A 27036-nucleotide genomic window follows, 5' to 3' on the forward strand; every position below is an offset into this window, starting at 1 on the left:
GTACTTGGTGGGAACTTTTTGTCTGCTTCTAAGAATATTGTTTTAGGTAAATATATATTTCGGATATGGAAGTTTGTGTGCATGTGTGATATATGCGAATAGTTAAAAATCTAATGGAACACCTTGGTGGATATACCCGGAGGGATATATACGATTACAATTTGAATTTACTAATTTACTCGAAAGATAAAACAGTAAAACAGTTTAGTGCAATCCGAATGGTTCGATTTGTTAGTACATTTAACCAAATCAATTTTATTTTGGATAAAATAATTCGGTTGTTCCATCTATTAAATTCGATTCCTCAGCTTTTGATTGATTGTTTGATTTTGAAAAATGAAAAATTAAATAAATCATTCGGCAGCCACTGCCAAATTTTAAAAAAAAAAGTATTAAATATATTGAACGATTAAATAAAATTGAAAATATTCGGTAATATTATGTATAAATTATCCAGTGAATATTTGTGAAATTAGGGAAAATTGGTTATTTATCACTTCAAAATCTTAAAATTTAGAAAATACCACTCCAAAATTAAAAATTATCCTAATACCATTTTAAACTTAATTAATTTTTAATTTTATCACAAATAATAATTAATGACTAAAATACCCTCCCATCAACAATAAGCCCTTCTTTAGCACAAAACTTAATCAGAACTACATGATCATGTGGGAAATACTCTTCGGCTCTAATTAATCTAATCAATTCTTCAATCTTTCTGAGACTAGACTCACCTCTGACCTTGCTGTATGCACAAATCATGGCCCGAATTAACGACCTCTGTTGAGCGTGTACCTCCTCATTTACCAACTTGTACAGCTTTTCCATTTTCTCCAGCCGGCAATAGCATAGACACGTAGCATCAAAAGACATATTCTCACATCAGGATCCTTCAAAGAACTAAATATTCTCTCCATTTCATTCCATCTTTTGCTTCTCAAATATCCACACATCAATATGTTGTAGGTTTGAGCAGTGCGTGGTATGCCGGATGGTCTTAATTTGGATACAAATTTTTGCACGAATGGTACTCCAAGAGCTACTTCTCAGTAACTGGTAGAGTAAATTGAAATTTTCTGCAAAGAAACACAAGGAAACTAATCTTAATTTGGCTACTATTATAAAAATAAATCTTTCAATTCGAACTATGCTTCTCGCCAATCAGAATTTGAAATATGATACGAACGGTAGAAATGCTAGAATCAGATAAGAACAAAAACAAGCACGAAACAAAGAGTACCTGAAGAGCGAGCCGTGGTCGAGGTTTAAACAAGGAGAGCAACTGGAGAAAGAGAAAATCATCAATGGAGAGGCGTACAATCGATCTGACCGAGTCTGATTCAAGCAATGATGCGAGATGAGACGAGGCATCATTAGGTGAACAAAGAATCTCCTTCGCAAGAGATTGTATATTTTAAAATATAAAAATTAAAATTAAAATTAAAATATAAAAGGAACACAGCATGGGATGGTATTTTAGTTATTAATTATTATTTGTGATAAAATTAAAAATTAATTAAGTTTAGACTTTAGAGTGACATTAGAATGGTTTTTAATTTCGGGATAATATTTTTCAAATTTTAAGATTTTGGAGTGGCAAATAATCAATTTTTTCACTGCTAAAATATTTCATATTAATCCGGTCAATCATATTTTGTATAAATTGTTTAGTGAATATTTGTTTCTTCGTACTTCGATTGATCGTATTATTCAGTCGATTTATATTTTGTGCAAATCAAGTTTAATTAGGCCAATCTTATTTCAACTTGAATAAATGTATGCAATTACAACCAATTAGAGGGTCTTGTATGAAAATTTACAATATCCCATTCCAGGGAAATAAATATGCTACGATTCCAACAAGAATTGTAGGACCCTCCTTTTTCAAATCTAACCATCAATATTTTAGAATGCACGAATTTCAAAAAAAGTTGATTTTCATGCACGAATCTCTAAATAAATGAGTGGTTGGATTTGAAAAAACATGTTCCTACGATTCTAAGCAGATTTATTTCCCCATTCCAGATACCATACAGACAAAAGTTGTGGCGCGAAAGCTGTAAAACCTTTTAAGCTGCGTACGAGTAGTCTCCTGCACCAATTGCAGACCACACTGGGTTTTAACAGAGAAGACTGTGTGACATACTTAGCTTGCTGAATTCAAGTCCTATGAGTAACCGATTTTTTTTTTTTTTTAATATCCCTAAGAAAGTTAATTAGCTCCAAGCCTCCGACCCAATGTCCAAAATTAATTCTGCTGCTAGACACGAGAGCTTTTGATTCTCAACTTTACCATCTACCATTAGTCCATTACACTAGCTAACGTTTCTTGTTATAATATACAATATTATGTTGGCTTTGGGAGCTCTCGACTTATCCGTTTGACTAGATTTATAAAACATACATAAATTGTATTTAACAATTTATTTGAGTTGAGATGTGTGCATGTTCATAAAATGTAAACATGTTCTAATGAAGACTAAGATTTCAGAATCAATATCTACTCTTTACAAGCTTTCCGAAAAATGGTCATATGCCGAAATCGGACACTCGAGCACCAAGATACGTCTGTTTGAAGAGTGCTGAAGTTTCAAAACAGTTGAGGACCATTATAATGATCCAGGGACCTTTATAATGGTAAAAATACATCTCAGTATAGTCCGTGACGCATAAAATACCATTTAGCGTTAGAAAACGCTTAGGTCTCCTCCCCGAGCCCAAGGGTCGGGTCGTCTAGCCTCAGCGGCTGCTAGACATATGTGGTTTACCTCAATAGGATAAGCAATCCAGAGCCGGACCGTTGCCAGAACCGTTGCAACGGTCATGGACCGTTGTGTTCCGTCAGCCTGCGCACCTTTTGTATTTTGACCGCCATTTGGTCATACGAACTCCGATTTGAGTGAATCAAGCTTGAAATTCTCAGGAGACTGAGATCTACAACTTCTATATATTAATGTTGTTCAAAATATGAACTGATGGATCGATATAGGCCTTGAAAGACAGACGTCAGATATGAAAACAAGAATAAACCTAGATGTGCTTCTCTCCCTTTATATGGAAGCCAAAGCTAGGTTTATTTGATGTGCTCCAGCCGTCAAACATCTTATTCTCAACTCAAATAGAGAGCTACCTTAGTTACTTGATCTTGAAACTTTAATATTCATTCAACAACCGAAAATCTACTCCATACTCAAATTTAGTGTAAGAACTCGAGTGATTTGTGAGAGATCTTCTATTCATACAAAACCCTAGAGCCTTGAGTGCTCGCTTATCTTGTATTAGAGCCTTTAGTGTTCTTGAGCCATTTCCATGCTCGGGCCGTGTGACTTCCCAAGCTTTGTAAGGGCTCACCGGTTCCACCTTGTATTTCTTTCTCATTGGGTAAAGAAAGGTGCGCCATCAAGAAGGTTGCGAAGCCCCAAAGACGTAGACGTTAGTGCCGAACTCCGTAAACATCTCTTGTGTCAAGCGTCTCTAAACTCTACTATTTACTTTATTTATTTTAAATTTTAGTTTAGATTTAAGTTATTCGAGTTTCTATCAAGAATAACTTATAAACACACTAAATAATTTAATTTAGATTAAAAGTTTTAAAAACACCTATTCACCCCCTCTATATGCCTTTGGGACCAACATATTAGTATAAGTGTTGAATTAGAAAACTAAAATAACCAAAATACAGTGATTACTTCATTGGTTTCAACTTTTGTAGTTCAAGTAAAAGAGCAAGAAAAACAAAATAGAAATCTTGTAGGTGTTTTAAGTATCAAACAAAAAGACTCGGAACAACTCCATAAAATTTTTCTAATTTTCCTAAGTATAACTCAGCAAGCACAATTCCAGAGGTTAAAAAAAAAGAGGAATTAAAAATATGGAGTAAACACCGTGTTCTTGTTATTGTTATTTTAGTTTATCTATCAATAGGTATATATTCTAACAAAAAAAAATAGTAGTGGTAGATGACAAAGTTGAGAACCAAAGATTGTCGGGTTCAAATCTCACTTCTAGCAGGAGAATTAATTTGAAGCATTGGTGTTAGAGTTCTCATTTGATTTTTTTTTTTTTTTTTTTTTGTCTAAGTTCAGATTCGAACCGGGATCTTACAATGTGAGACGAACATACTAACCAACTACACCATCTAAAATTGCTTGCTGCTAGTATTTTTAAAAATATTCAAAAAATGTGGGCAATTTTGTATTTTATTTATTTTTGTAGGAATATACTAAAAAACGGTATGAGTAATGAGATAACTCAAAAATAGAGTTTAAATACAAACCTTTCGTTACACATTACAATGAATTGTAAAGCTGTCCATTTCCATTAAGATTGTCTCTCTCGTAAATTCTAACTAGATCTGATTTTTTAGCAAACTAATAAATTGAGCTAACTTAGGCCGTGTTTCATAGGAGGGGAGAAGAGGCTATCATTAAAGAAAAGGAAAGAAAGAGGAGGTGAAGAGTGACCAGACTGTGAGGTGACATGGTTTCTGCACTTGCTTCAGAAGAGGAAAATCAAAGAGGGAGCGGAGGGAAGCAAAAGGGAACAAACACTGTGCGGAGGTGACGACATTGTGTATTTTGTTAATATTTGTTACTCCCAAATTGAGGTGTATGAAATACTGTGCAGAAGTGAGCGACACGCTGATCACCTTCTTCCATGTTCCTTCTCCTTCCTCTATGCACAACATTTATGGAGCACAGCCTTAGAGGTTCTAGACTCCAACTTATGTCTCGCATAAATTGATTGAGAGTTGAGACAGATGATGCGAAGACCTTATGGCACGTGGTCGACATACGTTTTTTTTAGGTCTCTTCACACTGTGAATTTTCAGCAACTATCATTTCAATGATGTGCAAAATAGTAATAACTTGAACCCGGGTTGGATAGTTACAACATTCGTGAATTAAATCTGAATAATTTATTTTTTGGTAATGTCGAACTGAACGCCGAATTATTCGGTTGACCGAACTTTGACCGAATTAAACCCGAATAATTCGCGAATTTTGCAAATTTTTTCCGAATTTTTCCCGAACTTTTCCCAGAACATTTTTTTTTTGGTTTTTTTTTTTGCTCTCTTGCAGGACTGAGATCTCTGGTCCAAATAATTTCCGAATTATTAATAACAAATTTTTGACCTCTCCGAACCGAACCCGAATAATTCATTTGTCACTATGCCCGGTAGTTAATCTGTCATTGACTTGCTGCAGCCTTGCCAACAGAGTTGCAGCTATAGAAAATCAGACAAAAATTGAAGAAGCTCCTCGAAAATTAGAGAGCGTCTGTGGAAAGCTGTGTTACTCGGATACGGCTATTTAGTCGCCGTACCCGTATCCGATACATATCGGATACCGATACGCGTCCGATACGGCCACGATACGTATCCGATACGCCAGCTGACGTATCGGATGACGTGTCGTATCTCTAAACTTTCTGATACGATCGCGATACGCGTTGACTCGTATCCGATACGACTATTTCAGCTAGATACGGGCGAGATACGGCTATCAGCGCTGGTGAACCGTGCTCGCACCCGTGAGCCGCGACTCTGAGCTGCGCCGCACCTGTGGACCGCCGCACCTGTGGACCGCGTATACACCAGCTGAAATATATTTTTTTTCCGCCAAAGCTGTGGTTCGAACTTGGGAAGGCCCAGTCCCAGCCAAAAGCTTTATCCACTCCGCAAGATTTTGTTTGTGCTATATTGTAGTAACTATGTTATTTAATATCTAATCTTATATTAAGCCTTTAGTTTTTTATAGCTTGATTCGGTTTTTGTAATATATTCATCTTTTTAATTATATTTTTTATGATTATTTAAATGTAATATACAGATTAATAAAAAATAATATATATATAATAGCCGTATCGTATCCTTCGTTTTTGAAAATTGCCGTATCGCTGTATCGTATCCGATACGATACCCGTATCCGTATCCATGCAACATAGGTGGAAAGTAAAATGGCTGAGGATCTGAGCCATCGAGCTGATTGCAGTTTTTGTTGTTCCACGAAGCATAATCAAATATAATATAGTTTTTTTTTGTTTCGAGATATGATTAGTCTTTATTTTATTTATTTTTCTGTAGACTTGGTAGAGACCAGTAAGATGAGATCTGATTAGTCTTAGTTTATATGATATCTAACGTGGATTCAGTATTGATTCAGTAACAATTTAATAATAAATACCCGAGCTCATGTGCCTGATGCAGTGGATCAGATTTAAGATCATCTTACCATAAAAATTTATGATCCGGTGAGATTAAATTTGAACATGACTTGTCGATCAAATTCTAACCGAATTGAGTTGGAATTTTAATTTACAGATGATGGTATGGGCTTATATAAAACATAATTAATTTGTAGGCGTATTTATGGACTTGTATAATAAAATAAGCAAATAGTTGGAATTTTAAAACCACTTTCTTAAGGCTTCCTCTTATTCACATTTTAAAGCTTGTTCAAATTTTTAAGGAGTCATTCTATGTAACTTAAGTAACGGAAGCTTTTTAAGAATTTTAAACATTAATTTTTTGAAATTATTATTGCTCAACACCTCTTCTTTAGTGGAATTTAAAATTAATGAAACCAAACTAATGTGATTTAAAATTAATGAAACCAAACTTATTTTTGAAGTAACTTAACTTAAGTACCGGAAGCTTCTTTATGTGATTTGATAGTGCCCAATGAAACCAAACTAATGATTTGATTCTTTCTATGACTTCGAATTTTTTTTCGCCTTTCTGACTATTTACAGAATTAATACACTTCTCAAAATAAAAATTCCGCTTTACAATGGAAATAGTCAATAAAACACATAACATTTGTTAATTTAGAGAAGACACCATGTCAGTAATTTAAAATCAGTGTTCAAAAATCACAAACAATTAAAACATTAGAAAATTAGCACTAATGTAATGCTATGCATAAATACAGAGGATTTAAAAACAAAAACAAAACAAAAACAAAACAAAAACACTAATTTTCTCCACTGTGTAGTGCAATGCATTACGTTTTTTCTAATATTTTTTGTTTTTACTTGTCTCCAGTCTCAATTGTGTTAACTTCCTAGTATCATCTTACAAATTCGTATCTCCTGCATTAACGAAACGTGTGTTAATAGATCTAGACTGTCGAATGAGGTGGATTGGCCCCGATCCTGATCAAACAGTCAAGATGCATTAAACCAAAAAAAAAAAAAAAAAAGCTCTTTTGAGTTAATGCAGGTAGGGCTGGCAAAAAAATTCGTAGTTCGTGATTCGATTCGGGTTTGATTCGGGTTTAATTCGATTCGAAATGGGTTCGAATTGAAATGAACCAAACCAGGTTTGGTTCGAAATTAATTCAAACCAAACTCAAACCTAGCCTGGTTCGATTGAAATGGGTTCGGTTACTTTTATGGTTCGAATCTCATAATAACATCGGCCGTCATTTACCTGATGAAATTAAAATCCAAGATAGAGAGTCATTATTTAACTTAGCCGACACTCCATCGCTCTCAGATCTCAATAACCTAGTTCTCTTTCCACCTCTCTCTAACTCACTCTCCCTCTAGCTCTAAAATCTAGCCGACGCTTTCGGCGACTGGCTGTCTCTCCAGCTGTCACTCCTCTCTCCGGCCTAGATGACTATCTCTCCTCTCTCTTCGGTCGTCTCTCATAGTTCATACTAGAAAAGCCGTCTCTGATGTATTTTTTCATGAACAATTTTTCAACTTAAAAACACTCATTTCATAGTTCATACCGGTAAAAGGGAGCCATGTGAATTTTTTCCCGCGAGAAAAAATTAATGTATAAACTACCGGTATAACTAGGGCTGCTAAAAAATAATTTAGTTCGTGATTCGATTTGGGTTCGATTCGAAAAATGTGTAGTTCGCAATTAATTCGATTCGAAATGGGTTCGGTTTGAAACGAATCAAACCAGGTTCGGTTCGAAATTAATTCAAACCAAACTCAAACCAAGGTAAATTCGGTTCAGTTCGATTCGTTGCCACCCCTAAGTGCAGGAGATGGTAATTCATAATTTGTAGGCGAAATTCAGGCGATTTCGAAGCTGACGAGTGGCGACACTTAGCATATAAATTATAAGAGCATCTACATTCCTAAAACAAGAAATGATTTCTAAATAACTGTTAATTACTTTTTAGAAATTATGGTATTTAAAGTTTCTAACTCTCACATTTCTGAAACTCATTTTAGAGTTTCTATTAAGCCACGTTAGCAACAAATTAAAAAGGAGAAACAATTTGAGCCAATCATTTGGCCAACATAGAATTTATAAACAGTTTTTTAATAAGAAACTTTCCTACGTAGTTTCTAAATAAGAAACTCTCCCACATCTCTGAAATTAGATTAGAAACTGCCACGTCAGATTAGAAATTCTAATAGTTTCAGGAATTTAGATGCTCTAATTACTAATTTCTCAAATAATAAAAAGAAAAGGAAGCGTCTAATTGTCCACAGCATTTTGTCCACCATTTGTCCACAGCTTTGACTTGCGCGAATACTGTAAAATTACTTCTACATGCTGTATAATTATACAATATATCACATAAAATATATCACTTAATCACAAAACATCCAGCAACTATTTGAAGTGGTCTCATGATAGTTAGAAAAAGATTGCAACTTGCACAACATGACAAAATAAATGTACTTTCAAACTGTACTTTCGAAAATTACAGTTATAGGAAGTTATTGGCAGTTAGAGTTAGTTATTAGCGGTTATTAGCACTGGGTTGAATCTTGTATACTGTAAAATTGAATATTGTATACTGTAAAATTGAATATTGTATACTGTAAAATTGAATCTTGTATACTGTAAAATTGAATCTTCTATACAGTAAAATTTACAATTGAATCTTGTATACTGTAAAATTGAATCAGCAGAACTGTAAAATTAAATCTTGTATACAGTAGAATTTTCAATTGAATATTGTTCGGATGAGTAAGAAGCCTTTCTATCATCTTTTTCTTCCAGATTTTCACAAAATGAATACTGTAAAATTACAAGATAAATACTGTAAAATTAACAAATAAATACTCCATATCGCCTTTCTATCATCTCTTTCCTCCAGATTTCCACAAGATGAATACTATAAATTAACAAGATGAATACTGTAAAATTAACGGGGCAATACTATAAAATTAACAGATCAATACTCCTTATCGCCTTTCTATCATCTCTTTCTTCCAGATTTCCACAAGATGAATACTGTAAAATGACAAGATAAATACTGTAAAATTAACAAGGAAATACTGTAAAATTAACAGATTAATACTCCATATCGCATCTCTATCATCTATTTCCTCCAGATTTACACAAGATGAATACTGTAAAATGACAGATGAATACTGTAAAATTAACGGGGCAATACAGTAAAATTAACAGATCAATACTCCACATCGCCTCTCTATCATCTCTTTTCCCCAGATTTCATTTGAAATGTTAGATCTGTTACTGCATACAACGAAAACAACAAATTCAACAGAATGAAATATGAACACTAAGTGTTAGTCCCTAGTTTAATCAGTCAGTTTGATAGTGTATTAGAAATTTGAGATCAGTTGAGGTATACTTGTAAGATTTTAGTACGTTCGGTAGTACTTTGGTTACATTAATCCTCTAACATGGAAGCAAGATAAATTTAAGTTACATTGAAAAGCCTGGTTTACTGATTGAAGTCTATAACAATTAGAAGAGATCTACCTTCTCAACATACTATTCTCTTGTGATAATGTGAGTAATGCTTTGGTTCCATAAATGTGAAAATGAAAAAAAAAAGAGAAATATTTTCATGATTTTGTATATGATTGAAAATATATTGAGCTCACCGAAAGAGAATCAGCAATCCCCGACTCAAGCAACTCCCCTCTTGTAACCTTCTTCGAATTACTGCTTGTAATTCTCTTCGCCTCATTCTTTATATTATTCAAATCTGATTTGTGTGCTTTCAAATTCACAAGCAATCCTGCGAATTGAGAACCTGAACAAATGCTCAGAACAAAGGACGACCATGTGCAATAAGCTTGTATCTTAAAACACATCATTACCAGTATAGTATAAGCAGCAAAATTTCCACAAAGCTATAAGAAGAATTTTGTCGAACACCTGACAAGCATGGCCGAAACAATGCTCTAAGTGATTTCTTCTTGCGATTTCTGCCTCTCCAAATAGCTCTGACTGAATTTCATCAGATCTGAAGTGGTATAGGCTAATTGACTATTTTAGAGACGACAAAATCCCACCGTATTCTTCTTTAGAAGGTGAAATTAAATACTGTAAAACAAATATATAATTCTGTAATTTAATACACTAGACAATTCAAAACAACGAAATAAAGAAAACAACCTTTGTAATTTTGATTTCAAATATCAAATTTTACAACAAAAATTCAAATCAAACTTCATATAATGCAGACACGACTGAGACTGCATCAATTCAAATAAAACTTCAATAGAAGCAAGAAAATCGTAATTATTAATTCAAATCAATAGAAGGAACGAAACTTTAAATAGATCAGTAAATAACTTACTCAAATTGTATCTCGCTATCGTGGATTCAAATTGTATTCAAATCAAAGTTCAATAGAAGAAACAAAACTTAAATAGATGAATAAATAACTTACTTAAGAAGATGAAAATTACTTTTAAAACTTCAATTGAACCTGCGCCTAAGACTTCCGTAAATTATTTAAGTAGTTGCACAGTTTGGTGTCGATTGGCTCAAAGATTTACATCCATCTTATCTTAAATGAGGCTGAAGTAGATCGTAAGTTAGTAGTTGCACAGTTTGGTGTCGTTTGGCTCAAATCCGTCACAGAAAAGGAGATCGTCTAGTAAAATGAAAGAAATCGCGAAGGGAAAAACGAATGAGCTAAGAGAAATAGAAAATCGACCGTCACCACAAAATCGCAGAGAGATTTAGATTTGATTTGAAAAGAGGAGAACAAAGGAAATGGACCGTCACCACAAAAAGGAAGGTTTTATCGTCGGCCGACCTGTTTAAATAGGAAGACGAGACCGTTAGAAGGTGGGGATCGAAGACAGTTAAAATTAGTTGAACCAGAGTCAGATAATGCTGTGGACAGATGGTGGACAAAATATGATGGACACAAACCTTTTCTCAAAAGAAAAATGATCCGTTTACCAATGAACCAACCAAAAGCATCGGCAATTCAGCATCGGCCTTTTAAGGGCCACCTCCGCTCCTTCTTCTCTCTAACCTCTCTCCACAGCTCCACTCCCACCTCCCTCCGCTTTACTAACCCAACCAAATTTATGGCAAACCCGAACCCGACCCAAACCGGAACCGAGGTGTACTCCGTGTGGGCCTTCCCACCGGAGTCCGTACGGGCACGCCTGAAGAGTGTCATGTCTGGTCTCCGCTCCGAGTTCGGCGGACCCGAGTTCGAGCCCCACATCACCGTTGTTGGGGCCATCCGCTTAACGCCCGAATCCGCCTTGGAAATGATCCGATCTTCCACTAGCGGGTTGCGTCCGTATAAGGCCAAGGTGGCGTCGGTTTCAAGGGGCACTTTCTTTTACCAGTGCATTTATCTCCTGATCGAACCATATAAGGAGGTGTCTTTGTCTGATCCTTTTTAGTTCTTGTTTTAGTTGTCAGAATTATTATATAATTGTAAATGGGTTGGAAATTATCCGACTGAATCCGGATCCGTATTTGAAAAATAGATATGGATATCCAATATCTGACATGCGGATGGTGTTACGGATATGATTTTGAATTTTAATTATTCATATCTGAATAGTAGATAGATACCATATAGTTTAATATATATTATGAAAATATTTATGTATATATCTACGGATATCCGGTATCCGTATGTATCCGACTAATATCCGATCCATATCCGTATCCCGAAAAAAAGGCGGATGCAGATATGGTTTTACCACTATCCGATCCGTATCCGGACCATTTTCACCCCTAGTGTGGTTCATGTCAAACATTTTAGCATTACTAGTTTGATCCACCTAATGAGCTGTGTTTACAGAAAGGCTGGATCAAGGAGAATTGTTTGTAATTGAGTCAAAAAGAAATAGTAAAAGAAAATTGAAGGATGTTGAAATTTGATATGTGAGTTGTACTCGAGAATTTATGGTAAATTGGATAGTGAAACACAATGATTTTGTACATCATTTAATGGGCAAATAGTTTTTCTTTTTTTCCTGTTTTCTTATACAGGAGAGTAAAATCTGCTTCAATTTAACAAACTATTGTAAGATTTCTTGGGTCATACATTTTAGGTCGGATTGTACTATAGGAGTGCTCCTGAGCCTATTGATCAAACTTGGCTTAAAGACTGAAAATATGCCTATTAAATGTGCTGATAAAATTTCAATACTAAATCTCAGATTCATGTGCTTGTCAAAAATGTCTTTACTCTTTAGTGATACTTGCTAATTTGAACTGTTGATACCTTGATATTAGTGACATCCTCTGGACAACTAATTAATTAAAATAATGCTGATTTTTTTTTGGAGAGATCCCCGTAGATGTGATAGATACAATACAATAACTTTTGAATAAGCTTGTTTTGTGAAGTACAAGTAGATGAACCAAAAACAATGAAAATAATTAGGTTGTATGTTCAGTTGAAGTTGGTGCCAGTTCATGCATTGAGTTTTGTAGGGTATATGTGCAAATGGGAAAATTGGTAATCATATTTATGAAATGCTTAATTGTTTTGGGTTTTATGTGCTTAGGTGTTGGAGGCAAGCGCGCATGTTTGTGGTCACTTTGGATACCAGAGCTCAACTTGTGAGAGAGAGTCCTATATTTTAGTCAAATTTTCATTTTAAGATTAATTTCAATATTGGTTCTGAATCTTTTTGATGCATATATTTTAGAAAAACAAAGAAAAGAAAACCATCACAATCCTCTGTTCAATTTAGTACAGCCCAATCCACCCCTAATTTCTCAAATTAGAGAAAAAGAAGGAATTTTGTTATTGTTTTGGCAAAAATAGTACTGGAACCATAATTTTAGATTTCTATGTTTTAGAGGGGTGCATGAACATTTCTTGTTTTGTTGTAGTGTGGAAATTTAAATATTTGGAACGAGTAACATGTATGTCTCAATTGCAGCATATATGCCACATCTGAGCCTATTATATGAGAATGAGTAACATGTATGTCTCAATTGCAGCATATATGCCACATCTGAGCCTATTATATGGAGATCTGACTGATGAAGAGAAAGAGAAGGCAATAAAGAAAACAGAGGAATTAGACAAAGAGCTATGTGGCTTGGAATTTGAAATTTCTGAGTTGGCTCTGTACAAGACGGATACTGAAGATAAGAGCTTGAAATCTTGGGAGAAAATTGAAGTGTGTCGCCTTGATGGTAAATTGGAGTAAAGAAACTTGAAATCTGTTATGTGTTAATAAGGAAATGTTTCCACTCAGAACAATTGAGAAATCAGGACATTTGACTACTTTATGCTAGCTTAGAATGTGACTTGGAGAATGTTCGTTTTGTCCTTGTATTTTTGAATAATATTCTCGGTTGTGATTTCCCTGGAAAAGCCTTAATTGATACTTCGGATAACATGAAATTGTTAGTATAAATGCTCAGTTACATACGGTCCAATACTCCAATGTGAAGAATTTTTTTTTATAGGATGTTCAATGTTGAAATAAATCCTTGGAAATGTCAAGCTAACCATTGCTGTACCAGGTTGCTGGTACATGCAGATACTCAGTGAGAATTAAAGGGTCAGATATACATCATTGATCAGGATGGCTGGGTTGGTCAATATCAGGTATTTGTTGTATTTACTTGATTGAGTTGAACAACATATCCTTTCTCCTCAATCTCAACTACATAGTAATTTAGCTAACAAATAGTTCTTTCCCCCAAGTTTCAAGTCTAAAAATTCACTGTTTTCTACCGTTGTTGGCTTTGTTCAAATCAATAACCATCTGTGCTGCTTGCCTATGACCTGAAAACTCCTGCACGGAACCCGCCAAACCGGTTCTTTAGCACATCATAGCCTTACACATAATATAAGCTCTCTCATGACAATACCTGAATCCGCAGTTACTTCCTAATTCTTCCTTATTAATGCAATTGCCATCAAGTCCATTGTCAGTACGTAGTAGCCGTCCCTGCTAACCTTTTACCAGAAGTTACATGAGCAAGGCTATATTAGAAATAGACTGAATGTTTTGACTTTTGAAAGAAGATATTAACGGTGCAATTACAAGAATCTGTAGCCACAAGAATATAGTGTCAGCCCTCGACAATAGTCTTTTTATAACTATTAAGAATATGTGAGTAGCACAGATTCTTGTAACCATGAAAACGGATGAAAAATTTGAGAGGTTTAGACAATTTTTTTTGAGAATAATCCTTTTTTGTTGGAGAACATTGAAACTTTCTAAATAACAACACGGCATTATCAATTCTATTAAATAAACAGAGATATATCAAGACGCGCAAAATCATTATTAAGATCTATATATATAACAAGAAAATAGTGAGGAACAACCAAGATCTACGTAATGTCCGACAAACCAACTCTTTCTATGGGTACATATGACATACATCAAATTATTAACAAGAACAACATACCAACCAGACTAATTTAATCCAACTTGCAAAATCACACACCCAAAAGCCGACACAATCCAATACACACCAATGGAGACGGCTGAACCCTCATTATCCTGTACTGGTACATTGGGAGCAGATGCCGGTGTAAAACCAAAACCTGGCCCAGCCGGACCAGATGCCGGTCCAATACCTATTCCCGGCATAGCAGGGCCAGATGCTGGTGCAATTCCAATACTTGGTCCGCCTGAAATGGGTACAGGTGCTATACCAACACTGGAACCTGCACCAGGTACAGGAGGAGGTGCCAAAGCTGCAGCAGGGGAAGGTGAGAGTGCTCCATCTGGCGGTGCATTTGGAGGTAAAATGCTACCAATAGGTGGCACCGATATGGATGGGAAAGGGGAGATTGCAGGAGTTACAGGTATGTTGTTTCTCACAGCCATAACTACTATCACCATTTTGTGGCCCTTGTAACATTGGTCGGCGATGCCGCTTATAAAGTAGAATGGACCTGATCGGTTGAGCTGGACAATGGAGTAGCCGCCACGCAATGTCTGGATTGGGTTGTTTGGATTGCATGTGTTGTAGTCTGTTTCGTTCACCACTAGTACTGAGTCGCGTTTTTCATATGAAAACACTGCAAATAAGAATAACACAAGGGGGTCATTGGATCAATTCAAACAGAAGCAAATAAGTTCAAGAAACCACAATTTTGTTATATTTTGCTTGATAAATATCTTTTGATGTCATACTGGTTTCCTTTTTTGTGCTCAATTTTGTTATACTGGTTTCCTTTTTTTCCTTTTTTGTGGATCAATTTTATAACCTTTTCTAATGAACCTTAATTTTAACTGCTCAATGACTTGACAACATCAAGCTAACAAAATCAGGAAATATAATAGCTGATGAAAATTTTATATTACTTATCTTTTTAATGCTTTAAATGCGAAATGATTAATATGCTCTTCCCAACTTTGCTGAAAACTGAAGGTAAACATCATTATTAAGTTGATGTACATGTATCACCATTACTAGAAATATAAGTATATAACACCCAAAAATACAGCATCGAAAACTTAAACCTATTCTTATTTAATTGAGTTAATGATAATATACCGAGTCTTTTTCAGGATAATTAGATGTTTCAACAAAAAGAAAAACGGACAATAATGATACATATATACTATATGTAACCCCTAAATATAGTAACTATCTTTTAATTTAGTCACATACTAATAAAATATATCAGCTAGTAACTATCTTTAGTTTAGACACATACCAAGAGTATCATTGACTTGAAATCTAGCGTTCCCGGCCCAGTGATTATAACTCTCAGAAGGGCTGGGAACCCATCCATCTCTTCCCCCAACAAAGTGCACATACCCCTCTGTTAATGCAACAAAACCCAACAAAATTCCTAAAATTGCATAAAGAAAACCACCAACCATAAAAAATCCTCCAAAACCCTTCATCTCTCCTTTCTCTTTCCACCCTCAAACATGCACCGTAATCGAATAAGGAAACCAACACGGTACCAATGTTGGCATTGATGATATGTTGATAACCGACTGATAGATAGATAGAAAGAGCCCAGTGAAAGTTTGATGTCATCCACGCTGTGGTGTCATGAAGACACGTGGAGGTCACAGAGCGAGCCAACGGCACCCTTGATAAGATCTAGCACAAAGTGCACCGCTTGTGCCTTGTACTCTTGCCAAGGCTGCCTTACTATTGGGCCGGGCTGGATCTTGTGGGCCGAGCTCAATATAGCTTAATAGAGGTCGGGCTGTATATAGACTTATTGGATCTGCAAACAGCGAATATGTTTACGAAATCCGGTAAACATATTGGGTTAATCTGATCGGACCCGGTAAGAACTGATCAGAGGTTAAGGGGTTGGATCAGGCCAGGATATTGGGTCCGACATTTACCTTTTATGTTACCCTTTATTTAACAAATTAAAGAAGTATTTTTTATTTAAATAATTATAATCATCCCCACACCTCTTTTCCCTCATTTATTTCCGCATTTCCATTAAAAAAAAATTATACTATGGTCTCCACTAATTATATAGTTCTCCTTTTCCGGTTAACCTTCATAAGTATATACTAAAATATAAGAAATTAATACTTGTAAAATAAGATATTAATACTTACATGCGTAACTTGATATGACCATCCATTTTCTAATCCTCAATGGTCCTTGTGTCAGCCTTCATCAAATGAAGTAGTAGGGACCCCACATTCCCGCATCAACCTTCCCTAATCATCCCTGCATTAATTTTTCTCTAACAAAAATAGTTGATCACATATGTATAAATACTTCAGTGCATATATATAAATATTTGTAATACTTGATATTAATATTTTCAGATGTCAGCCAGTGTCATATGCAAAAAATACTTGTAAGTAAAGGTATAAATACTTGCACGACGAGATATAAATGCCTGTATGATGACGAGCCCAAAAGTATGTTATCATGGATCTTATTTGAAAAAGAAAATTGGATAAAAGACGTTAGTAGTTTTAGATTCGCAAAATTCCTATTTCTAATGAGATTGAGTGAAGAAAAAAAACCATTTCTAAAAACGTGTATCCTCCCGTGTAGTTTGAGATTTGATTGAAGAGAATTATTTATGTAAAAATTATTCAACTTATAGGTATAAATATTTTCGTTTTGAGATATTAATACTTATGTGCATGGAGATAATACTTTAGAAAAAAAAAAAATCAGTGCTGGAGCTTTTGTGGTCTCCAAAACAGTTGTAGAAGTTAAGTGCGGATATAAATGAGAGGATAGAGGCGTGAGACAATTATTAGAATCCTTTTTATTTTTGATAAATTTGAACTACTTTATTGACGTAAAAGCCTTAAATCATGATGAGTACACCATAAATTCCCAACTATAACGGTATATTTTTGTCATTGAGAAATATAGGACCAAAACCAACAAAATTTATCAATTTAATAATGCTGGTTCATTGATCGTATTACCATGCTGCATTAACCTTATTAGACTAATTTATAAGTGGCCACTTCGTTCTCAAATTTACTGTATGGTTGAATTCCATGAAATTTGTAAAAGGTTAATTAAATTCGACATATATCCTTGGTTTCAATCGATTGGCACCAAAGAAACCCTAAATCCCTAAAGGGGATAGCTATCATAGCTCTTCATGAGATGGAGAGGCTTCTGGCAACATAATTAAATTGGGTCTGTCGTGCTCGAATTCCCATGCAAGAAATATGAAGCTGGCATTGCATATTTATTATTGCAGTACTTGTCAATTTATGCACAGACATGATACAATAGCTGTCTCCATTTATAACCATTTTGAATTTCTGATTTCTCAGTATGCAAGGGGTCTGATACGACAGACACAGACATGTGAGCCCCTCCTAACTAGCCTTATTTATTTTAAAGTACTATGTATATATATATTTTTTTTTATTGAAAAAAGTACTGTGTATATGATCCACCATACGATTCATTACTGTTTTATATAAGATCTTTCGGAACTACGAAGCACAACTAGTTTCTTCTTTGCACAAAAGCCGCATGTTGTTTAATTGTTCATTAAAACATTGTTTCATGCATGACTCAACAGCTAAAATTATGGATCCATATAGGGGTGCACTACTAGAGAAAATGTGACTATACAAGGTTGAAAACGCTAATGAGATATGGTTATGCAAGTGTCTGCGCGAATCATGTATGAAAATGTTGATAAGTTGTATATGGTTACAGAACTGTGTCTACACGTGTACAATTTACATACACGGTTACTACAAGTGAACCGTGTCAAATATAAAAAATGCACTAAAACAAGATATATATTTACACACAATCAAGATTACCATGAATAATAGTACGGGGTATGTAGATGGTTCCACCAAGGAAATCATGTGTGTTTCAGGGGAATAATACATGATTGCTTATCAAGCATTTTGACGACATCTGACGAGTCTGGTGTAGACATTTTCATACTCATATTTACTTAAAATTAGTCTTACTCATATCATATCCTTACCCATTATATATTATAAGCTCCCAAACCCAACCCTTACCTATTAAAATAATGGGTAACAAAAGAAATAACAATAATTAGATAATAAATTGATAGCATATATATATATATAATTTACTTCAAAGGTATGATAAATAAATATATTAAAAACATCATGTACCTAATATCACAAAATTAAAAAAATTATAATTTTTTTATCTCATTTATAATTTTTTATCCTATAATTTTAAAAGATATGAATTAAATAAAATGATAAACTTTGTATAAATAAAATTTGACATAAATTACTAATTAAAGGACCATACAAAATGTTAAATATATTAATTTTATTATTAATTACTAAATAAACAATTATATGAAATACAATATAAGTCAATCTAATTAAATATAAAATTATATAGTTACATGTATAAGTAAAAAATAATAATTATAATTTTATATTTATTAATTATCTTATAGGGTAACAACTACGAAATAGCTCTTACATATACTCTTATCAATAAGCTAACGGAAAATATTTATTACCTATACTCATATCCAATAAAATAACAAAAAAAATATTCTCCATACGCGCCTTAATTATCAATTATGGCACGGGTCAGGTAAATGGTTAAAAGAGTATTGAATCCCTTGATCCATAAGAATGTTTTATTGCGTGAAAAATAACACTAGTAAGAACTTATCAGTTATTAGATTTATGGTGTGTATATGATTATATGTTTATATGTTTATGAGATAAAATAAGAATCAAGTCTTCAAACTTTATATGTTCATAAAAAAAATTTGATCAAATTTTAAACTTACAATCTTCACACGAAGATAATTATTGAAGTACTAAACGAAGACTAGTGCTCGTGATTATAATGTTTATACTTTTTACTCTTTTTCTATCAAAAGCCCGTAGGCATATACTTTGTAATATATTTTAAATGTAATTGTAATTAAGTTCTTTTAGAAGTTACTACAAGTCTACAAAAATTATAAAATTAAGTTAATACTTACATAACGTGTACAGGAGTACATGCAAATTTGGGTGGAATAACCTTATTACTTGAATTTTTTATGTTCTCCAAAAATAATATTTAATGCTCCTGACAGACAACAACTAACCTCTATAGCCCTTGAACAGAGCATTTAAGCCTCTCCAGTTCTCCATGTACATAGCAGGAGGACTCTTCTTATCTTTCCCTTTTAAAACTTGCTTTTCCTTGAGGTGGTGAGAAAGAGAGATAGGTAGAGATCTAGAGAGAGAGAGAGAGAGCAAGAAGAGAGTAGTCATGGCGAGTGAGAAACGAGTGAAGTCTCATGATTCCATGTGGTTTTTTCTAGTTTTATTAACCTCTCAACTAATGCTTGCTCCAGTTGAAGGTCGAAAACTTGGAGAGGTATCTGACCACACTTGTAAGTACACTGCCTCTCTTTAAGTTCATAACCTAACAAGGAAATTACTTTCCAACCTAAAAAAAAAAAAAAAATTATACAAGAAAACCCTAATCTTTTCTCTCTAGCTACATACCCGGCTCAAACTGAAAAAAAAAAATCTTTATATGTTGACTTATAGCGTTCCCATTTTCTAGTAGACTTATTTTTGTAGGTTATGTTATTTCATATAATTTTGAGTCAAAAACTTTTATTTTCAATTAAATCCGTGTAGAGCTATATATATATATATATATATATGGTTCTGTAATTTTTCCTTTTTGTGTTTTATTTATTTGGAATCTATGGCTTGTTCGGTATATATTTTATAGGCAACATTATTGTACTCTAAATGTTCGCAAATATCTCAATTCATGCAGCTACACAAAGTGAAGGAATTCGTAAACCTGATTGCTACAATAATCCTACACCATCTACACCTACCCCATCCACACCTTCTTCACCGTCTACCCCATCCACACCTTCTTCACCGTCTACCCCGTTTACACCATCTACCCCATCTACCCCTTCTACACCTTCTCAAGGCTATCCACCATCCTCAGGTAGTACGCCACACCACGGTAGCACACCGTCTCACCACGGTAGCACTCCATCTCATGGAGGTACACCGTCTCATGGAAGTGATCCAAATCATGGCACTACACCGTCACATGGTGGCACCCCATCAACCCCGTCACATGGTGGAGGAGGGTATTATAATTCTCCGACTGTGCCTGTTGTCACACCTCCATCCACACCATCCACGCCGACCCCTCTTGTGCCTGGTATTACACCTCCATCCACACCATACACGCCGACCCCTCTTGTGCCTGGTATCACACCTCCATCCACTCCATTCATGCCGACCCCTCTTGTCCCATTAGCGCCGACCCCTCCAGTTTTTCCGCTGATACCTACACCACCTACTACCCCTGTGCCGTTTGATCCGAGCACCATACTCCCTGGAACCTGCTAGTAAGCGAGTTCATTATCTTTTCATAAGCATTTTATCATTTTATTATTGGGTTCTGCATTATGTTTCCCTAGGATGATTTCATTATTAATTGATGATCACTTGTACAGTGATTTCCTTTTGCATGTTAATGCATTAGCTAACTAGCTATTGTATATAACTGGTACTTAAATTAGTTTGTAACAGAAAGACACTCCCATGTTCATTTCTGTGTAAAGATAATTCGTTAAGAAATTTAAATCTAGATTCTAGCTTGAATGTTTCATCTATCAAACTATAATCATAATAAAAAATTAATTGAGATCGTTTATTTCTTTTTCAGTTTTTGGGCAACACATCCTATGTTGATCTGGAGCCTGTTGGGTTATTTTGGCACAATGGGTGGGGCATTCAGCCCAATAGCGACAACAACCTTCGGTGAAAACCTCAGTTTTCCTGAGGCTCTAAGCAACACAAGAACGGACGGTATTGGTGCCTTATTCAGGGAAGGCACAGCATCTCTGCTGAACTCGATGGTTGATAACAAATTTCCTTTCACAACTCAACAAGTGAGAGATGCATTCACGTCCTCCCTTCACTCGAACCGTGCAGCTGCGGCACAAGCGAAGGTGTTCAAAAAGGCCAACGAGGGACACTTCAAGCACAAATAGGGTTTAGTCCGGTCTTTTATGTGTTGTGAGTTTTCTATGGTTGTGTTGGGTTTGTTGCTAAATTACTAGTAGTTTCTTTACTGTGTGGTAGTCTAGTGTGTTTGAGATGATGTCCTCTTTACTTTTAATTAAATATGGTTTGTTCAGGTTCAAAACTTAATCAATTAGAGATAACAAAATCTGCTGCCTTGTATGGTGAAAATGCTTAATCTGGCGTTTGATGCATATTAATTAATCATGTAGCTTGGTTAACATAAGATATGACTTACAAAGTTGCATTGGATGCTCTATACTTCACATAACTAAAAATTGTTGCAATTTTTTCTTGAAGTAGGTAAAAAGTATTTGTTCAGACTTCAGAATTTGTGTGGCTAGATTTTGAATCAATTAATTTCGAAGCATTAAAAGAGAGGCACGAGACTTCCTTTGATCATTGTTGCCATGTCATAAGTTATGACCAGCAAAGTGTTAAAATTCTGTGGGTCCATGTCATAGACATCATAAAGCTAGTCATTGTTAAATTTTCTCCTAGCCATCTGCTATATACCATGAGGGTATTGATTGATTCTACAAGTATCAAGAACATATATGCATGTTATACTAACATGAGAATTAAATCCAATTATTCAAAGATCGTATGGTCCTTCTTAGATTATCAAAGAAATACCGTGTTCAATATCTGTGCGGAGTTGCTGTTCAATATATAGAATATCATGCTATGTATCAATGACAAATTTATTGTTCTTAATTTCTCATTTATTGACGAAAGAAAATATTATTCTCCTCCTTTGCCGACATATGATGGAATATATCTTATGTAGCCTTTTGGTAAAAATATATAAACTTTTGAGGTTTATGTTCCTTCTATTTTTAATTTGTTGTTGAAGGCTAAGACAAGATGAGCTTTTTTTTTATTAATATTTTTTAATTAATGAAAGGGTTCGTCTATTTGGTTTAAATCAACCAATTACGATTAAAATTTAAAAATGAACTTTTTTTAAATAAAGAATAAAAAACTCTCACAAGATACACATATTTAATTTTTGAGTGTAGATTAGATCCTATTAAGGAGTACATAAAAATTCATTTTAAAAAAAAACTATCTCATGACAGAGATCTATATTATATTAAACGTTGCAACACATACATGCATTAATTATTACTACAATAACTTAAATGAAATCTCTAGATAAAGTGCTGTCAAAAATTAATTTCTTCAAAAGTTAAATGTTGCACTACATTTAATAACACATGGTAGTTGGCTAGAGTTAAAGCCCCAAAAGGAAAACTGTGGGGAATTTCAATTACAATTGAATATAATACCTTATTCTTCCAGCAAAGAAGAACAATCTATTTTTCTACGCTAGTAAAATCTGAGGATATATCAAGAATATGGAAAGCAATTCTTTAACTTTTTTTTTTTAGAAAAAGAAAATTAGTCACTAACTAATTACAAACAGAGAGAAGGGGCAAAAAGAAAGCTAAATAGAATAGAATAACAAGGGAAAAAAAAGGATCTCAACCAGTGTTCTAAATATCTTCCTATAGTTTTTTCGAATTCTAAAAGCTATGACGCTATGAGCGATATATAGCTAGTTATTGGCGTTATAGCTAAGCTATAGCTAGCTAGTTAGTGCAATCGCTTATTTTTTTTAATCGTACCGTTATACCGCTATAATCGCTATTTAAATCATTGATCTGAGCTAAAAAAAAAATGGAAAATTTCGTCTAATTGCTAAGTAGTCATGGTACCCATAAATATATATTTAATTCATTTTTATTATGGTCAATCCATATGGGGCATCTCTGACTCTTGTATTCCATGTTCCCTTTTAATAATTTTTCCAATTACCCCTTCCATGTTTTGTCGTGTAGCACACGGAGCATCAACCTCTGCAATTTGGACAGTTTGGGGATTTGTGCCGAAAATAGCTGGATGGCATATTGGCATCCATGGGGGATTCAAATCGAATTCGTATTCTCTGAGATATCTCAAACTTTGCGTGACTTTATGGAAAATTCCAACCGTTTAACTACGTTATGCACGAATCTCAAAGCACACATAATACTGACACCCTACATCATCCCCGAATAGGCACCGGACACGTCGGTCACGCAAAAGTTGAGATATCTCAGAGGATACGCACCCGATTCAAATCCCATCCATGGGCTATGAAGAGAACAACCCCCGGTGAATCAGTTGTCTGGTATCTTAGGTCCGTACCATCTACCAGTAAAACTTGAGGGTATAGTTCAGCCCGATTGAACACTTTCAAGCCAATGCGGTTGATTCCACATCAGGGTTTAGGGTTACCTTTGCGCTCCTCTTGTGCTCAGTACCAACTAGCATGGGACGAGGGCTTGTTTCGTAAGTGACGAATTCTACTTTACTCGGATTATGGGCCTCTTAGAAAAAGAAAAGGAAAGATAATATGTGCCTGTAAAACTATAGTAAAGTCTTTTTAAATCTATGAGCCTCGGCCCAAAAATATAAAAGGGCTTAGCAACTATCCAAGTTACATGGATGATGAGGTTATACCTTGTATAACGAGGGGTCAAACGGAATAAACCGAGATTTTTATTAATATCCAAAATATTTAATTAATTTCAAATTATACTCTTTTTTGAAAGAATTTTCAGAAATGATCAAACCGATCAAATATTACCGGTATTGAATCACTTTTCACACAAAGTTTCAGCGGTTAAAAACTCATCCGGATCAACATAATTTAATATTAGAAAAACCTTTTCACACAAATTGCTGATCCAACGGTGGCTGCTGATTTTATTGTTTTGTTAAGCCACCGTTGGATCAACAATTTTCAAAGTGGCTTAATAAATAGTAAAAAAATTCAGAAAAATGTAAAATTTGGTCTCCAAGTACATATTAATATGGAGAACAAGATGAACGATTCAGATCGACTTTTTGAATTTTGAAATTTCAAATTTGGATCATATGCATATCGGCCCCATGTGCTACCGAATGCATATTAGTCACACTCTCTCTCTCTCTCTCTCTCTATATATATATATATATATATTTGAATTTTAAAATTTCAAATTTGGATCATATGCATATCGGCCCCATGTGCTACCGAATGCATATTAGTCTCTCTCTCTCTCTCTCTCTCTCTATATATATATATATATATATATATATATATATATATATGAGGAGTGATCAAGTTACAACAATTTTTGAGTTACAACAAGTTACCACAACCATTTTCTACATTTTCAAAGTCCAAATCATCGATTCAAACCGTTAGATGTGATCTCTACAATAAAATATGCCTGGAGACCAAACTTTACATTTTTTGGAATTTTTTTACTATTTATTAAGATGGGTACAAAATTCAATAATATGAATTTGACTAGTTTTTGTACCCATCTTAATAAATAGTAAAAAAAAATTCAAATAATGTAAAATTTGGTCTCCAAGCACATTTTATTATAGAGATCTAACGATTTAGATCGACAATTTGGACTTTGAAAATGTAAAAAATAGTTGTGGTAACTTGTTGTAACTCAAAAATTGTTGTAACTTGATCCATCCTCTATATATATAAAGTAAGGCTACGGTGATGTGGGTAGAGGTGCTATTTTTACCCGATTACCCGGATCCGATTAATTTGAATAGAGTATGGTTTAAAAAATATAACCGGTTAAATTATGGGTATGGTTACAAAATTAATAATTTAATATCCGACTCGGATCCGAACCGAAACCGATACTGTAATGGGTAGGATATGGGTTTCATTTAATTATCCGACCCATAACTGAACCCGACTCGATACCCGTATAAATATCCGATAAAACATATATTAATAACTATTAATATATAAAAATACAACTTTGCATATTAATTTTTGCATAAGCTGTGGTGAGCCCAGTACTTTTTTGAATATGAGAAAATAGAATGCAGTGACATATTCGCTATGTTTATACACATAGATGGATGCCAAATTTATTCCTTCTAAAACAGCCAGATTAGTTTTTTAAATAAAATTTATTACTATGAATACATCTTTCAATATTTGCCTTGATATCCTCTGCATAATAATGGAAATTTATTGCTCTCATTGATATGTCATTTCTACAAATTATTAGTATTTCATTCATAGATTTTTTGAACTATAGAAAATGAAATCGTCATCTCTAATATTTTACTTTTTAAAAATTATCTCTTCTTCAATATTTTTTTTTCAAAAGTTATTTTCTCTCCATTCTCCTGATTTTTTTGTGACATATACCTGCTTCGGATCCGGAACTGCCCCATATCCGAACCGGATCCAATAATCTACAAACAAGTTATGGGTATATATCTACCCGAAACTAAAAGATTGGACCCAAAATATCTACGGGTATATAGGTACCCAGATCCGGACCCGACCCAAATTGAAACATATAAGTGTATGGATCGAAATATGGACCCGAACACTTTTAGGGTACGGGTCCAAATATAATAGTATCCGGACCCGACCCGACTCGATAGCACCTCTAGCTGTGGGTTGCATAGTGGCTACGGTGCTATGACTCAATATTTGAGTTTTCAAAATCCTAACGGTCGATCCGAACTATTCATCTTGTTATCCATATTAATATGTGTTTGGAGACCAAATTTTATATTTTTTGAAAATTTTTTACTATTTTTTTAGATATTTAGAAAATAAAAAGGGCAAAATTTTCATGAAATAGTGAACATTAATTTTTGAGTTTTCACTATTGGTCCTGAACTACGGTGTTACGACTTAATATTTGAGTTTTCAAAATCCTAACGGTTGATCCGAACTATTCATCTTGTTATCCATATTAATATGTGTTTGGAGACCAAATTTTATATTTTTTGAAAATTTTTTACTATTTTTTTAGATATTTAGAAAATAAAAAGGGCAAAATTTTCATGAAACAGTGAACATTAATTTTTTACTATTTCATGAAAGGAGAAGGTTGAACTAATTTTTTACTATTTCATGAAAATTTTGAACCTTCTCCTTTCATGAAAAATTAGTTGCGCAAATCCCAATTAAGAGGTACGTTATGTCAAAACAAAATTTACGGGTCAATGATTATGTTATCCAATAATTTAATTAATAAAAAATGAAAAGGGCACCAAGATGCCAGCTGTATAAAAAATATTTCTGTTTAGATCCGGACCATCGGACTGGTTGATGGGGATAATGATCGAACGGTCCGGATCTAACAGAACTATTAATGTTACATCAGAGGATATGGACACTTGCGATACCGGACTGCGTTGAATAACAAAATAACTTCGAAGTCTACGGGAAATACGGAGAGTCTGTTTTGAGATCGTGCCAGAAGAAATCAGACGACTCAGATCTATACTGCGTTGGATCTGAATTCGGAGAATATATCACTTTATATG

At 34.3% G+C, this 27036-nt stretch overlaps 3 protein-coding genes across 3 annotated transcripts; 2 read left to right on the forward strand and 1 right to left on the reverse strand.

The window, feature by feature from the left end:
• The first annotated feature begins 11155 nt into the window (after window positions 1–11155).
• Window positions 11156–13547, forward strand: LOC144563425 (cyclic phosphodiesterase-like). The gene is made up of 3 exons (XM_078312901.1): window positions 11156–11583; window positions 12727–12781; window positions 13169–13547. The coding sequence occupies exons 1-3, from the start codon at window positions 11281–11283 to the stop codon at window positions 13378–13380; spliced, it is 570 nt and encodes a 189-aa protein (XP_078169027.1). The 5' UTR covers window positions 11156–11280; the 3' UTR covers window positions 13381–13547.
• A 908-nt stretch (window positions 13548–14455) lies between these two features.
• LOC144563236 (early nodulin-like protein 3) lies at window positions 14456–16094 on the reverse strand. The gene is made up of 2 exons (XM_078312679.1): window positions 15858–16094; window positions 14456–15215 (listed from the first exon to the last, which is right to left on the reverse strand). The coding sequence occupies exons 1-2, from the start codon at window positions 16048–16050 to the stop codon at window positions 14605–14607; spliced, it is 804 nt and encodes a 267-aa protein (XP_078168805.1). The 5' UTR covers window positions 16051–16094; the 3' UTR covers window positions 14456–14604.
• A 3734-nt stretch (window positions 16095–19828) lies between these two features.
• LOC144562689 (uncharacterized) lies at window positions 19829–21819 on the forward strand. The gene is made up of 3 exons (XM_078311919.1): window positions 19829–20006; window positions 20405–20999; window positions 21320–21819. Exons 1-3 carry the CDS (start codon window positions 19883–19885, stop codon window positions 21645–21647), a joined length of 1047 nt encoding a protein of 348 aa, XP_078168045.1. The 5' UTR covers window positions 19829–19882; the 3' UTR covers window positions 21648–21819.
• The last annotated feature ends 5217 nt before the right edge of the window (window positions 21820–27036 follow it).

This window comes from Carex rostrata, chromosome 12 (genome assembly GCF_964058835.1).
Source record: "Carex rostrata chromosome 12, lpCarRost1.2, whole genome shotgun sequence".
NCBI classification, from domain to species: domain Eukaryota; kingdom Viridiplantae; phylum Streptophyta; class Magnoliopsida; order Poales; family Cyperaceae; genus Carex; species Carex rostrata.

What these genes read in the sequence shown, in the direction of transcription:
- LOC144563236 (XM_078312679.1), bottom strand. Translation starts at nt 16,050, where the DNA reads ATGAAGGGTTTTGGAGGATTTTTTATGGTTGGTGGTTTTCTTTATGCA. An exon ending in TCAAGTCAATGATACTCTTG is followed by an intron (nt 15,216 to 15,857) that starts GTATGTGTCTAA and finishes TCTTATTTGCAG; the next exon opens with TGTTTTCATATGAAAAACGC.
- LOC144562689 (XM_078311919.1), top strand. Translation starts at nt 19,883, where the DNA reads ATGGCGAGTGAGAAACGAGTGAAGTCTCATGATTCCATGTGGTTTTTT. An exon ending in AGAGGTATCTGACCACACTT is followed by an intron (nt 20,007 to 20,404) that starts GTAAGTACACTG and finishes CAATTCATGCAG; the next exon opens with CTACACAAAGTGAAGGAATT. An exon ending in ATACTCCCTGGAACCTGCTA is followed by an intron (nt 21,000 to 21,319) that starts GTAAGCGAGTTC and finishes TTTCTTTTTCAG; the next exon opens with TTTTTGGGCAACACATCCTA.
- LOC144563425 (XM_078312901.1), top strand. Translation starts at nt 11,281, where the DNA reads ATGGCAAACCCGAACCCGACCCAAACCGGAACCGAGGTGTACTCCGTG. An exon ending in TGATCGAACCATATAAGGAG is followed by an intron (nt 11,584 to 12,726) that starts GTGTCTTTGTCT and finishes TTATGTGCTTAG; the next exon opens with GTGTTGGAGGCAAGCGCGCA. An exon ending in TGGATACCAGAGCTCAACTT is followed by an intron (nt 12,782 to 13,168) that starts GTGAGAGAGAGT and finishes TCTCAATTGCAG; the next exon opens with CATATATGCCACATCTGAGC.